Source organism: Pholcus phalangioides, unplaced genomic scaffold, assembly GCF_987345545.1.
Source record: "Pholcus phalangioides strain wild (caught in Gottingen) unplaced genomic scaffold, Ppha-v1.0 ptg000007l_1, whole genome shotgun sequence".
In the NCBI taxonomy this organism is placed as follows: domain Eukaryota; kingdom Metazoa; phylum Arthropoda; class Arachnida; order Araneae; family Pholcidae; genus Pholcus; species Pholcus phalangioides.
In genome coordinates, this window is record NW_028301600.1 from 34,159,409 (window position 1) to 34,175,820 (window position 16,412).

The 16,412-nt window shown below is 32.4% G+C and overlaps 1 protein-coding gene across 5 annotated transcripts in view; it reads right to left on the reverse strand.

Annotated features, from left to right (window-relative positions):
* Positions 1-536: 536 nt before the first annotated feature.
* The window catches only part of LOC149085219 (orexin/Hypocretin receptor type 1), a 62,397-nt gene continuing 46,521 nt past the window's right edge, over positions 537-16,412 (reverse strand). For 2 of the 5 annotated variants that reach the window (XM_089233089.1, XM_089233091.1), the window contains exons 2-4: positions 7,770-7,795; positions 6,833-6,918; positions 537-2,826 (exon numbers count right to left, since the gene is read on the reverse strand). In XM_089233089.1, the coding sequence (XP_089089215.1) occupies positions 1,271-2,584 (1,314 nt within the window). In that variant the 5' untranslated portion in view covers positions 2,585-2,826; positions 6,833-6,918; positions 7,770-7,795 and the 3' untranslated portion in view covers positions 537-1,270. The remainder of the gene's footprint in view (positions 2,827-6,832; positions 6,919-7,769; positions 7,796-16,412) is intronic. The other 3 variants (XM_089233090.1, XM_089233092.1, XM_089233094.1) reach the window with 2 other exon arrangements.

Consider the following 16,412-nt stretch of genomic DNA (forward strand, 5'->3'; position numbering starts at 1 on the left):
AACTATGCCCCTAAATGAAAGTATCGATCAATAACGAGTTGATTAACATTATTTTCATTGGCATTTTGAATTCATTGTTTTCTATTAAGTGCTTATTTTTTACAAAATAAGTTTTTGCAGATGTCTTAAATGTCTTTTTGAGTGCCTTTAATCTTGATCTGATCTACGCCTTGTGGAGGCCTTATATTTGTAAAAATTGCTGGAGGCTAATCAAATTTTTATGACCCTTTCACATCTTTTACGAGTTCCATCGAAAATTTCGGTTATTCTCCGTTGGCTTCAAGACTAGTTATAGCTTGTTTTTAAGGATAGGATGCAGCTTTGAAGATTGTTCAAACTAACAGATAGATAAATGACTCATCTTTAAGAAAGGTTCGATGATAATTTTAGATTTTTAAATGTTTGAAGCTTACAACGTTTGTTTATGGAGTCATAATAATAATAATACGTATATACGTTCATAGTTGCATTTTTTTGGGAATCCACTTCTTCACTGCTTGATTTAATTTTATATGTGTACACTAAAAACAAGATAATAACCACACATACATACTTTATTGAACTCAAACTTATACAACAAAAGAGTATACATGTAGAGTGAGGACAACATGGAGTTTTTAACATGTATTATGTTTGAAGATTCTGATTTATGTTTTACTTTATTTTAACATCGATCTCAATATAGACATACCATTTACATACACCTGTTGGTATGCTAAAAGACGTTTCCCATGCAACTGGCACATCAGAAACTAAAGTAAACTCATAAGCAGGTAAATAAAAATATAACTGGTTACAATATAATGACATTCAAGAATACACAATTTAGTGAGAGATTCAATATCTCTGGTACCTTCACCAGGGCAATCGTTTTAGATAGTACATCAGAAACTGAAGTGAACTCACGAGCAAGTGAAAAAAATATAACACGTCGAAATAATGACGGATTCAAGAATACACAATTTAGTGACAGATTAGATATCTCTGGTACTTTCACCAGGGCAATCGTTTTTAGGTGGCACGTTAGAAACTGAAGTAAACTCACGAGCAGGTGAAACAAGTATAACACGTTATAATAACGACAGAGATTTAGGAATACACACAACGCACAATTTACTGAATAATTACTTATCTCTGGTACCTTCATCACAAAACAACCGTTTTTGGATGTCACATCAGAAACTGTTTCAGGATTTCATTAAGAGCAGGTGAAAAAATATAGCACGTCACGATAATAACATATTCAAGAATGCACAATTTAGTTGAGAGATTAGATATCTCTGGCACCTTCACCAGGGCAATCGGTTTTGGATGTGGAATTTCGCTTATTCGAATCGCAAGTTGAGAATGATACATCAGAAGCTCTTCCCAATCTCAAGTAGCGACTGATATCAGCGGGTCTGTTACCAGATATTTTACTCGTCTTATAAATTATAGGAGTTGCCACAGTAGGTATGAAAGCTATCCACACGACGGCAATGAAGGTGTAGTCAAAATGGTGGCTATTCTCGTATGTTTCATAAATGACATGCTTCAGTAGGCGTACCAGATTAAGCGGCAATAAACAAGCAGCGTATACACCAATAACTGTGACAAGATAAGACTGAATGCGTTTTTCGAGTGCCCAATCATGATCATCTCCATCATTTGCTGTCGCTATACGTAAAGTTATTTCTTGGGGAGGACGCTCATCTGTGCTCGAACGTGCAGATAAAACATTTGATGGCACGGATAGTGTTACCGACGAGGGTTTCCTCGAATCATCATTGGCACTAGTAGTAGTAGTATTTGGCATGCATGGGGTGAGCGACGTGGGAGATTCATTACCAGTCCGGCCTCGATTGGTAGTTTCATGGAACACGACTGTATAAGCAGATTGACGAGTTTTGATCTCTTCCGAGGATTTAACGTGCAGAAATGCAATCAGGCCAAGTGGCAAGACATACATTAAGATGAACAGTCCTCGGATATACTCCTCTATGTTATTCTCTACATTTACTGCGCATATTCCTGTTCCCCGGAACTGGGATCCCAAATATTCTTCCAAATTCAAGTAGCGTGTATATACTGCGTAAGGGAGCACAGCAAACACGCTAGCGACCCAAACACTTATTATGCAGAAACAAGATGGCATACGTGGCTTGATGGGGTATAGTATCTCTCGGTAGCGATCAAATATAATCAATAAGAATGTCAGCATTGTTGCGTGAAAAGGGACATCTTGCAGCATAGGGAAGAAATGACAAAGAAAATTGCCATAAACCCAGTTCTGTAGCAGTGTAGTGGACAACGATATGGGCAAGACGATTGCGCTTTTCAGCAAATCGTTGAGAGCATTGCAAGCTAGATACTTATGTGCTCTCACCCATTGCTGTCTATGAATAATGATGCTTTTCAGCATATAAATGTTTGCCACTACGCCAGCAATGACAAGAAGAGCATACATTATGACGAAGAAGATGTAAGAAGAATGAAAAGACAATCTTATGTGAGGGCGATTGAACTCCGATGTGTCATTATGGAAATTCATTATGAAATGAATAATCATGCCCAAGTATCTATCGGGAATTTCTTTTAGTGCCATGATTCTTTCCACTTAAAAAAATTCTCTTATAAAAATATTCTGGTATATATAGAGGCTAGTTCACGTAGTAGCTCATGATAAGTTTTAAATATAAGGTCAGTCGTATCTTGTCACGTACAGTTATAACGAGAAATGTTCATTCATTCATGATACAAAACAGCTTAAATGTTCTTGTTCAGTTCCATTTTCCACATTGTTCAAAGGGTGGCTATTCTTTTGAATTTTCTTTTTTCCGTGGATTCCTGAAAACACCCAAAATAATCAAATTATAGAATAAACAAAGAAAATAATTAACTTTGAGAGAAAATATTTTTTCCCTCCTTTTATGTATCGTGCACATTTTTCCGTAAAGTCGAGAAAAATTTCTTAAGTGATTAAAATTTGCACATTAAACATGCAATATTAACTTAATGAGTGTTCATTTTCGAAATATATCAAGAACGGTTTTATTCTTTCAATTTAATTAGTAAGTAAAAGAATCTTTCACAAACTATGTCGATACTATGTCATTATACTCTTGTTATCTAAGAGCTTAGTAGTTTTCAATGAACAAGATCTACCAGAGAAGAGATACGAGCTATTTTTAGTCCGAAACTCATTTCCTTTCTTAAAACCTATTCATTATCCTAGTAGTTTTATTTGACAAGTAAAATGATTCCCTTTTTTGTTATAAAAATATTTTTATTATTCGCGCCGAAAACTTTTTTGACGGCTTTTCATCGAAAAAGTTCATGTTAGTTTTTCCCCAAACTCTTCACTTGCAAGTTTTATATAATTTTAATTTTTTTTTTCTTCTCAGATTTCTTGCTGGTTAAGACGTTTTTTATTAGCGTCCTATATTTTCTTATTCGACTTCTCTCGTCTCATAAGTGTTGTCGTGTTCTTTGTAGAAGCAAATTCATTTCCTATTGGAAATGTATCTTTAAGAATCACAGGAGAGTTTCCATTATTATGAAATGGATATTTTTAAAATTTACAATTTTTTTATTTTTTTCAGAACAAATCGTTAAAACAATTTTTTCTTGAACATAAGACATAAATTCAACCGAGTGTCAAAAAAACACACCATATATTTTTATCTTATACTTTCTCATAGAAGCCAGCACTTTCAAAAGAAGTATACTGTATTTGTTTTAATATTACCATGTCATTTGTTTATTTTCAGTTTTTAAAGGATTGAATGCAAGAATAAAAATTCAGACTTGGTTTCATCACAGGAAAAATGTTTGTTTTTATCGACATCGTTTTATGGTCCAAGTTTCTTATAAACCTCCTACAATAGGATGGCTAAAAATTACACTAGTTTTAGGGAGAAATGTTGAATTTTTCACACTTGTAAAACATGTGGCATTTCACATAAAAAAGAGAATTATTAAACTCTTCAAGTGTTCTCACATTCGATATGGTGAACACGTTCTAATTTCTTTGAAGCTTAGGTTACGAACTTATGGTGCAAATATGAAAGAATTTTTGAAAGTTTTTCATGAAAAAAAAAAGTAGTCTTGTGTGTGTGTGAAAAGATGATGCAGTTGAGAGAAGTGGTGTAACATCTGTTCAATTCCCGCGATTCACGGAAATAATCGAATTCAATGGGTCATTGAACTCCCGTACATTCGAATACTCATTTAAGAAATATATTTCAATTTTTTCCCTATTTTCAAAGATATAGGTTTCATGTAAAATTAGGCTTGATGAAAGAAAATATATTTCTTCGTTAATGTAATTTTTATTTTAGTTTTTGTAGTGTTTAAAAACAAAAACAGAAAATAAAAAAGTTCAATCATCATTCATAAATGAAACCATCTTGAGTATAAAACAAGAAAATAAATTTAATCGTAAGGTTCAGTCTATATCAATTTAGATGTACGTCTGAAATAAAATCTTGAATGTATTTTCTAAATTTCACTCAAATTTAAAATTTTTATTCAATTTCAAAATAATTTCATTTTTATTTGGAATTGTTTAATTATTTATTCGTAGTTTTCCGAATGGCATAAGGAAAATTGAATCTTTGAATAAAAAACGAATGTATGTCGCAGAATATTAAATGGTAAATCATCTTAATTTTCTATAAAAGTTCATAAAACAATTGCCAAACATGCAATGTAAAACTATAAATACTTCAAAAAATAAAATACAATCTTTATAACTTAAAAATTAATCATTTTTCTTTAAGACGACTACAGAAAAAAACACGCTTCAAAATATCCGATTACAATGTTTTTTTGTGTCTCTAAGAGATATTAATTTTTAATTTTATGAAATATCTGAAAAAACTTGAAGATTAACGTTTAGAATGGAAGTATAAATTGAAAAAAAAATAAAGCCAATGAATTTTTTCAAAGAATTGTAATAAATTTTCGTGAAAGTACAGGCGATTATATAAAAAACAGTTCATAAAAAAATTATTTCAGCTAAATATGCAAAACACGCCTTCACACACTTGAATTTTGACTAATGCAAACGTAACGCGAACCTTCAAAAAGGCATTTTGTTAATTATGTGTTTATGCTGATGCTTTTTTTCAACTATAAAAAGAGAATTTCCTAGCTTACAAGAGCTGGAAAAATACCTAGTTCAACTAATGATTCAACGTACAAAAAATCAGTGTTCTGACATTTTCGATTGAAGAAACTTAACCACACATAAAGAAGAAGGAAAATAACAATGAATTTTTGCCTATTTATAAATAAACAGAGTGTATCTATTGAAGTTATTCATTCAATCAAAGAATTTTTTCAATAACACGCTTAGTCATTAAAATGAAAAAAAATATAGTAATGAGAAATTCGAAGAAATAGTATGTATGGGGCCGTTCAAGTATTACGTAAGCAAATTTTTAGCCATTTTTGACCCCCTCCCCTCCCCTTATCAGCAAAATATCGTCATCAGCTCTGCTCCTCTGAATCCTAACTCATATTTTCATAAAGAGTGGTTGATGACGTAAGCATTATCCAAACCCCCCCCCCCCCCACTTGTCATCAAAAGTCAGCAAATCGGGAATCCCCCCCCCCATCGATGATGACGTAATACTTGAACGGTCCCTATGCGCATTAAAAAAAAAGAATTATCAGACTCTTTGGGGCCATCAAAATGAACGTGTATTTGTAATTTTGTTTTTAATGTAATTTATGTATGGCCTATTGAGTTTTTCTAATACGCTAACCTATTTACCCGTGAGTTGTTTCCGAGAACTATCATTTAATTCAAATTCGATTCAATCATTTAAAACTCTATAGCAAGACTACTATTTTTTTTGCTTTCTACTTCATACATATTTTAGTTTTTGTCAAACAATACTCACGTCGAAATATTATGATAAATCATGGATTTTTGAATTCGTGAGAGATTTATACACAGTCTAAATCCTTTCTTCAAAGGGGAAAAAAAAAGTCTTGTGAAATCAGGTTCTTGGATTTTTCTTGCTCGTTCATCGTTATTCCCAGACAATCCTTCAGCACGTACGGAACACATTCGTACACTTTCAATAAAACGTTTGTTTATAAAGTTTGTTTGGGTGAATCTATTTAGGTTTTTCCTCTCTCTCTCTCGCTCTTTCCATAACTTTTGTAAGTTAGTTTTTATATTTCATTTTTATTCGACGCGAAGGAAGTTCAGGAGATTTGAATAAATTCAATGGTATTTTTAAAAACATTTCCTTGACCAAGTGGAAAAAGATTGCGAAAGAAACTTGCGCTGTTTGATATGAATTATATTCTCGTATATATTGAAAGAAAATTATTTTTGAATGTCTCTCTTGTAGAAAGGGAAATCATTTTCAAAAATGAACCTTATCTGCATTTTTATTGGAAAGAGGAAAAACACAACGTACATTGCTTTATAATTTTTCTCTTAGACTAGAAGAGTTTATGCAAGAAAGTGATGCATTATCTTGTTTTTGATGTGTATGCATGTATTTTTGAAGAAAAAAAGTAAAGTCCCAGTAAAAGCACAAAAAGATGTCCGGGTCTCCGCAATTCTATTTTCTAGAAAAAGAAAAGTTTTTAACGTCATATTTTTTGTATAAGCTCTGTTAAAAAGAATTTATAATGTGGTACTGAGCTTATATATGCTTTCAAGCTTAAAATTTATTAAAGGAATATATCCTTCGTGTAAAGATGGGACATACGTTATGTGTAAGAGTCATTTTTTTTTGTTTTAGTTCGGCGAAACTTTCCTAGATCAAAGTTTCTGAATAAAAGTAAAAATATTCCAACAGTGTATTTTATTTCGTTTTCGTATTCTTACACATGTATCCAACTCAGCAGCTTTTTTTTCTGTTTTCCTTTAGAGAATCTAACAGATTCTTGCGATTCATGCTCAGAAGATAAATGCTGAAAAGAAAATTCAATAAATTTATAACAAAATATTTATTCTGGCCTAAAAATCTATTATTTGATGGAATAAATGTTTTTATGATATCAACGTATATGGACGTTTTCATTATAACGTGACTATACATCAAATATTGACTCATTGGTTCTTATAATAAATTATGAAGTGTATATTATTCTTCACGTTTTCATCTTTGGTTCGTAAGACATCAAATATTTCACGTCAGCTGAACCAACCTCAAAATTGGTCGAAGATAAAACTTTTAAACGGAAACTTATGATGAATACATGTTTCAAAGTCTGATTATTGGTATTTTTAACTTTCACCTAAAAAATTTGAAATGAGAGTGAATTTAACCCTTTATGTTTCACCCCCATAAAAAATGATTGAATTTTTATTTTTACGAAAGCGGATGTAAATTGATGCTGTTAGTATATTTCTAATTGAAAAAATACATCAACTCAGCAATTTAATTAATTACAGTCTTTTTAATTAGCTAAAATGGTTAATTAAGGGTGAAATATACAGTTTGCCTTGATTTTAATGTTATCTATAAAGGGGTAAAAAATCTTGCTTAACAAAGTTGAATAGTTGTTTCCTTGAATTTTATTTCCAATTCCTTCAATTTGGTGTGATTTTATAAATCTCTGAACACGTAAAATTTTAGCAGTGCTCAAAAAATGACACCGACAAGGGATCAACTCTTTCTAAATTAAAAAAATATATATTTTACTTGTATAGCGGTATTTTATCCTTTAATGGTGCTAAAAGATTTTAACTAAAACTTTCTAAACTATAAAAAAATTATGGAGAAAAATTGTTATAATGGGTCTTACGACCATGTACTTACTTTGTATATTGAAATATACACGGAACCTAAAGGATTAAAAAACGTTATAGATAATTATTTTCTTGTATGCATTTATGACACAAAAAACACATTCAGTATAAACGTACAGTTAAGCTCATATACATACATCATGTTCTATTTTGCGACATTCTATAACGACATTTTGTCACTGAGGCATAGATTGAAATACTAGAAACTCTCTATTCTATTTATTTAATTTTTCAAAAAGAAGTTTCGGTATTTGTGATATATAAGCGAGGATTTTGTGAACGTAATATGCCATCGTTATTCAATTTGCATCTCTCTTTCATTGCATTCCATCCACCAGTCTGTCAGAACTGTCAATAAACTGTTTTTGAAGCTGGAAACGCGGAGATTTTCCTCTCCAGATCGACCATTTAAAATCGATGCATTATTTTCGATATAATCAATAATACGTACATTCCACCAGTTTAATATGCTAATGAGATATTGAAAGAGTTCTTGCGTTTAAATTGAATTTCCATTCGAAGATACCGTTTCGAAACGTGGGAAATGGCTTATACGTCTTGCTTTTCAAACATTTATTTTGAAGCATCAGCTGGTCCTAACTGAGGATTCACTAATCAAAACATAAGTTCTATTTTCGATCTTTGCTTAGTGCTTTCTCGTTTATAGAGTTTTCTTGAACCACGTTTGTTATTCGTATAATTATTCATCTTTGAGTTCTCTATAATCTATTAGGAAGAATTTAATTCAATAAATATTTTACGTCTCTCATTTTCGATCTCCAGCGAAAAAAATATTTTTGGAAGAGTCAAAATATTTTCAGTGATGCAACGATTTTTTTTTCATTTTCAGGAAAAACTAAATGTTCTCAGATAAACCTTTCTTTAGGTAAACATGCATACAACAGTTGGAAAATTTTTAAAATGACTTCAAACAGCCAAAAAAGCCCAGATTTCTTCACTGAGTATCGATTAGCTACCATTGGTAAAAATAAAGAAAAGTTCATTAAATATAAAAATGACTTGTCTAAAAAACTATTTTTGTTTTACAATTTTTAAATCCTAAACTGACACAAGAAGTGTCAAAACATTCAAGGATTACTCGCGTGTCTACCGTTATTTCAGATATTTTCTTTTCAATAAATAATAAACAATTGAATAATTTTATAACTACACGAGAGAGACGTTTCAAAAACAAAACCCACATTAAGTCGAATATCTGTAAAACTTAAATTCTTTGCGTTATTAATTTCGTCAGTCTTATTATTCAAATAAGTTAATATTTTTTTCTGCAATGAATCATAAATAACTGAAACAAAGTTAACGAAATTCCCGTTTCATAACAATCATTGTTATTTTTCAAATCGTCCAAGCATTAATCAGAAATGCTAATAAGATTTTTTTTTCTGTCTCGAAATTATTATTCATAGAACATATTTAAATTTTCATTTTATTTGTGTTGAAATCATTTGGGAATTGAAGGTAGAAACTGATGTAATTCTTTTCGATGATAATGAGCTACATGCGTTTTACAATAACGTTTTGACTTATATTCTTGATTAATTAACTAAATAAAAATGCACGGTTATATATTTGCTGTGGAATGGTCTTAAATATATTATGTTAGATTTAATATTTAGTTGGAAGATAGACTAACATTAGGCTCAGCTATTCGTATGACAATGTGGGTCGGTATTCGTTTCATATGGGGTTTATACGAAAGAATGTTTAATGTTCTTTTGTGTATGCAATTAACAAGTGACGTGCAAGTGACATCTTTCTAGATCTTATACATTAGAAATGGTGATGGGTTATTCAATGTAGAAGTTACATTAACAGAAAAAGGTATAAAGTTACTGGCTACCTGATTCGACACAGTGTGTGACAGAAAAAAGAATTAATTTTCATGTTGAATGATGTAACTAATATTCATGTCTTTTAAATAATCTGAAAAACTGAAAGTCATTCTGAAATTAGGCTTTACAGAAATAAGAATGCTAGTGTATAGTTATAAATTAAGATTATTTTCTAAAAGTAATGCAGTGAAACCTCACCACAATGATAGTCGATATAACGATAAATCTCTCTACAACGATATTTTTTCAAATCTTGTTTGGAATTGTCTATAGTGTAACGTTAAGCTTCTCTCGATAGAACGATATTCTTTCCCTCTATAACGATATTTTAACCACTGCAACGACATTATTTATATTTCACTCGAAACCACCTTCGATATATTTTAAATTCCTCATCAGTTTGTTTTTTCGAGGGTGTGTAATAACATCACTATTTTGCATTATCTACCGTCTGAAAGTGTAAATGAAGTTGCCGTCAAGCTATTTTCTGTGTAGTTACACGAAAGTGCTGTGCGGTAAAATGCTTTACAGCGTAGAACAACTTACTAAATTTTATTAATCAATTAATCAAATATAACTTTTTGTTGCGAATAAAAATGATACGGGATTTTCTAACTGAGATGATCTACACGGTAGAGAAATCTATAAACAGTGTACTTGAAAAGCAGGAACATCTACGAAAACACATTTGAGGATATCAAGCAATCGATAAATTTCATTTTTGCATCTATAAAAGACCTCGGAAAGGAGCTCAACAACACAAAAACAACGGTGAACAATGTCGAAAAAAAAATGCAGCATTTTCAAGCGGAAAACAATTCTCTCAAACCGGCATTATACGAGATGAGCGATAGATTAACTTCATTGGAAACGAAAAGCCGAGCATGCAATATCGAGATAAATGGAGTGCCTGAGGACAGAGATGAAAATATTGAACACATTGTAGAAACTATAAAAAATGAACTGGGGATAACCGACCTAACACCTATACAAGTTATGCATCGGGTTTCAACTAAGAGTAAAAAAAAAAACCAAAGCCGATTATAGTGCGACTTTCATCAGGACAATCTAGAACGAAATGTAAGCAAAGCAAAATCGGAAAATCTGACTGTGCTAATAAAATCGATCCTGAATTCGGATCACGAAGGATATACGTAAATGAACATCTAACCGTAGCTGTCAAGAGATTGTTTTATTGTGCAAGGCAATTTGAAATTAACAACGATTACGCCTACTCCTGGGTCAAGGAAGGAAAAATCCAACATCTAAGGTGATACGAGTATGGAACAAGGACTTTTCGGATCAACTAAAAATCAAAGATGATGAAAGCGGAGCCTCTGAACAATCGGAGAAATCCACATCACATTGCAAGGTAATGAATGAAATTCAAAGAAGTGTGTGTGTGGTTTTGTTTATATTTTATTAATTTTCTTTCCTATGCAACTAATATATCTACTCTATAATATAAAATCACAAACTCGAAAAGGGCCTGTTGCTAAGCAACCGAGTGACGGAATTGGGTGAAGTTTTTGAGTGACGGAAATCTGTTACGTTTTTGTGTTACGGAAGTCGGTTACGATTTTGGGTCAAGTATTCATTTAACTCTAACACATATTGGGACCCATTTGACCCATCGGGACCATGTTATGTGCATGTACCGAGAGGCTCCCACATCCTACAGCAGGGCCCTTAGGCTGGAATTTAGATGGCGAGCCCCCAAACCAGCTTTTCAGGGCCCCTCTGTGGTTAATTTATAGTGTGAAAAATCAAAAAGTGATAAGAATCGTTCTGGTCCTATCAGCCCTGCCCTTGTGGGGGGAGGGGGGTCATGCCGAGAGGTATGTATATGTATAATATACATATAACAACAGTGCTCCCAACACACAGGGTCGGGGTACCCGGGGGGGGGATTGTACGTATACCTTCATGGGAAAGTTAAAAGTTTTCATTTCCAGGGGCCCTTGATGGATCTCATTCTTTTCTTGCTGCTTTAACGTTGAAAAATTTGCGATAGCAGAAGCACAAGACATATCCAGTCTGGGGGCTCCAAAAAATTTGCGAATTCGGTCACGGGTAGTTGCGTGGGTGGTCCTGGATTTTATTCGTTGGTAAAACGAATGCAAATGAAAATTTTTCATGGCATTCGCACCGGGGGATGACCGACAAGCTTCCAAGTCGGGGCCCCATGTTTACAGGTTTCATTTTGGGGGCCCTGGATGAATCTCATTCTTTTCTGTTGTAGAATTTGCAACAGCGGAAGCCCGAGATAAAGCCAGTCTGGGGCCCCACTAAAAGTATGCGAATTGGTGTCCCGGGTAATTGGTTGAGGCCCTCGATTTTATTCGTTGGTAAAACGAATACAAATGAAAATGTTTCATGGCACTCGCAGCGGGATATGACTGACAAGCTTCCAAGTCACCAAGTCGGGGGCCCCATGTTTACAGGTTTCATTTTGGGGGCCCTGGATGAATCTCATTCTTTTCTGTTGTAGAATTTGCAACAGCGGAAGCCCGAGATAAAGCCAGTCTGGGGCCCCACTAAAAGTATGCGAATTGGTGTCCCGGGTAATAGGTTGGGGGCCCTGGATTTTATTCGTTGGTAAAACGAATACAAATGAAAATTTTTCATGGCACTCGCAGTGGGGGATGACCGACGAACTTCCAAGTCGGGGGCCCCATGTTTACAGGTTTCATTTTGGGGCTCTGGATGAATCTGATTCTTTTTGTTTTTTAACATTATACAATTTGCAACAGCGGAAAACCGAGATAAATCCAGTCTGGATTCCCCACTAAAAATCTGCGTATTGTGTTCCCGCTACTGGATGTGGGGCCCTGTATTTTATTCATTGCAAAATTGAAAAAAATGAAAAATTTTCGTGGCCCCTTACAGGGGTGTGTCCGACAAGCTTCCAGGTCAGTGCTCCATGGGAATGTTGATAGGTTCTAATTCGTGGCCCCTGGATGTATCTCATTGATTTTTGTTGTTTAACATTGTAAAATTTGCAACACATCGGTAGCCCGAGATATATCCAGTGTGGGCCCCACTAAAATTCAGCGAATTGAATCTGGGGCCCCAGTTTCTAGGGGTGCTTGATGAATCTCATTTGTTTTTTGTTGCTTTATCATTATTTTTATTAAAATTCGCTTCTTCAGTAAGCTGGTGCTTTCACACGTCTCTTTCCATAGCGCGCTGATGAAGTGGGACGAAATAAACAAGATATGTTGTGAAGAGAAGTGGGGGGGGGGGGGTTTAGAGTCCCCCTAGTATATATATATACTCGTACTATGTGTTTAGTTAAAATGGATAAAATTGAAGGGAAAACCACAAATTTTTTGGATTGTTACGAAAATGTTTTTTTTCCTAACGTATCGTAAATATTTCATATTAGAAAATAATATATTCATATCTTTGTGCCTTTATGTCAGCTGAACAGACATTAAATACTAATCAATTTAATGTTGATTCAACTTATAGATCTATAAACAGATATAAATTTTTCCAAATATTGAAATACGAGGGAAATGGTAATGATGTTATTACATTTTTAAATTTAAATATTCGAAGCATCCCAAAAATCTTTGATGAATTTTTGGTATTTTTTAAATCGCTTGAAGTACAAATTGAGGTAATCTGCCTCACTGAGATATGGGCTCAGGAAGATGAAATATCAATATATGATATAAATGATTATATGTTTGCTTTGTCGAGTATGACTGTTTTGTTAAATTTAATGATTACAACAGATCTAGAGGTGTTTGTCAGACATGAACTTGGTGCTGTCGAAAAATTAGTGGACTTCAAAACGGCTGAAGTCATGAATGTGTATATTGATAATATAAAACTAATATCTCTTGTTGATATATAGATCACATCTGCATACCTAAGTGAGTTCAACTTAGAGTTGAATATCTTTCTCACAAAAAAAGTAACATGTTAATCATTGGAGATTGTAATATAAATATTCTTGTTGATGACACCGATGTCAATTACTGCAAAGATACAATGTGCATAAACGGATTAATCTCACTAATAAATCAAATTACCAGAGAATCTAGAGATAGGGGCACTTGTATATAGATCACGTTTATTATAGAACAAAAATGAATACATTTCAAAAATTTATTGTGTATAATTCTAGAATAACTGATCACTTTCCAATATTAGGATACATTTCTAAAAAACGTGAAATAAAAATTCCCCAAAAAATAAATAACAAAACAATAATAAATTACAAAAAAATTTGAGAAATTTATAGTAAATATAAACCTTAACAACGTATATGAAGATTATGATATTTTCAATAAACATAAACGATTCCATCATATTATTACGTTGAATAAAAACCTATGGGAAACAGAAAAAAACCGATAAAACGCAAAAATGATAAAAATTGAATTAATAAACACATTTAATAAATAAAATTAATATCAAAGAAAAACTCTACAGAAAACATAAAAATACCCCCATGTTAAGTACTATGAAGATACGTATAAAAATTACGAAAAAGCTCTGAAATAGGAGATCAAGGTAGTGAAAAACGAATACTTCAGAAAAAAATTTTAAATTGTAATAAAATGATATTCGCAAACAATGGCAGTTTGTAAACCAAACTATAACGAAGAAAAAAAAAATTACCCCGCCAGGTACAACAAACTGCAAACAATTGGATGAAAACTTTGATGCAGATTTTATAAATCGAAACTTAGTGAATATTCCAATATAGGAACTTCTTCAAACTATGACAGCAATACATCGATATCTTCAATGATGATATCTTCCATTGGAAACAATCATCCACACAAGATAATATCTGAACTAAATGAACATAAAAAGCTACAGGATATGGTGGTATATCAGTAAAAATGATAAAAATCATAGACGAATATCATAATGACTTGTTACTATTCCTAATAAATACATCACTAATCGAAGGAATTTTCTATCCCGAACTCAAAGTATCTATTGTGTACCCAATTTTTAAAAAAGAAGATACAACCTTCTAGCAAGCTATAGACCTATTTTTTTCAGCACTCTCAGTTTTTTCAACAATAATTGAGAAAGGTGTGGAAACAAAATTGGTTAATTGCTTGAAACGTATAGACTTCTTCGCTGAGAATCAGTACGGTTTTCAAACAAGAAAAATCACTGAAATAGCAATCGCAAAAAAGTGAATGAATACCTTAACTAGAGCTTCAACCACAATAATTATTCATTATCAGTTTTTATCGACTTGAAAAGAGCTTTTGATAATGTAGATCTAACTCTGTTGTTACATAAGATGGAGAGAGCTGGAATCCGTGGTGAACTTTTGCGTTGGTTTGAGATGTACTGTTATGGACGAATACAGGCAGTTCAGATAGAAAATGAAAAAGTAGTTATCTTGAAATAAAAAGAGGAATAGGGAACAATACTCGGTCCCACTCCCTTTCTGATTTATATAAATGAATTATGCCTTCTAAAATTGCAAAAGACGACGAAAAGAAAAATTGAAGGTGACCTTACACAGATTAACACGTGGCTAGCAAAAAATAAATTACTTCCAAACGTAGAAAAACAAAATTTGTGTCTAAAAATTAAAGATATAAAACCAGAAACACCAATATCACTAAGATTGCACGCTTGCAAATACCCCTCTCAAAGCTGCTCTTGCAGTGACATAGAAAGAGTAAGAGAATATACCTATTTCTGTGTAGTTATACAAGACGATTTGAAATGGAATAGCCATCTAACAATGTCTGTAATAAGAAAAGAAAACAAATTGCAGCTTTATATAGATTAAGAAACATTATAAGTCCGGAACTCCTTAAAACAGTTTTCCATGCTTGGATCCAATCAGGAGTAACTTATTACGCTATTACAGTGTGGGGAGGTGCCTACCACGATAACATCAAGAACTTAATTAACATCTATAATCGTATAAGACGTAAGATAATGACATTTAATAATGCAAATTTACTAAAATCAGAAATTTTAGTACTTGACCTAAGGTAAATTTATGTGTTTAAAATGATAATTTTCATGGCTAAAAACCAGAAATTATTTCTCACAAATAACGACGATAGAACCTCAAATATAGATACAATTTCTTCTATTCAACTCCAAAAACAAATAAATACGTAGTTCAAAAAAGTATAAATTACCTAGGACCAACCATTTGTAACAAATTCGGAAAAAAATGATGACCTTGGAATAAAAATTTCAAGAAAGAAATTTTTCAAGAAAGAAATTTTTATGTTTTCAAATTCTATAACGAATTTTGAAATGTTTATCAAAAATATAAATAGTAACCAAGGCAAAATTTGAAATGCCTTTTAAAAAAAACTGAAATAAATCAAGAGCGTGAGTTTATTATATACAGAAATTTTTTTACGCTCTAGGACGGACCAAGTGGGTCCCTAAGAGCTGCATAGTGTATGTATTGTTTTGTTGTGCTGTCTTTAATTTGTATTTGTATTTTATATTTCATGGTACGGTGTCTGTGTTGTGTTGTTAAAATAATAATATAAAAAAAAGTATTTCCTTGGTGCAGCGTGTCCAAAGAATAAGAATAACAGCTATTTATTTCAATATTGTATGAAGTAGAAATCAAAATGTATAGAAATTTGATATAAGTTAGTTGATCTGAACGCTGAACAATCAAGAAATACAGAAAGAAAACGATTTATCGCAAACTTACGCAAAAAAGTAAAAAAAGTTGTATTGTTGAAGTTTTTACTCTGGTGGAGGCAATACGATGAAAGAAAAATAGATAAACTGAAAAGTGAGTAAAAAAATTCTATCGTACTACAATCAGTGTGCTC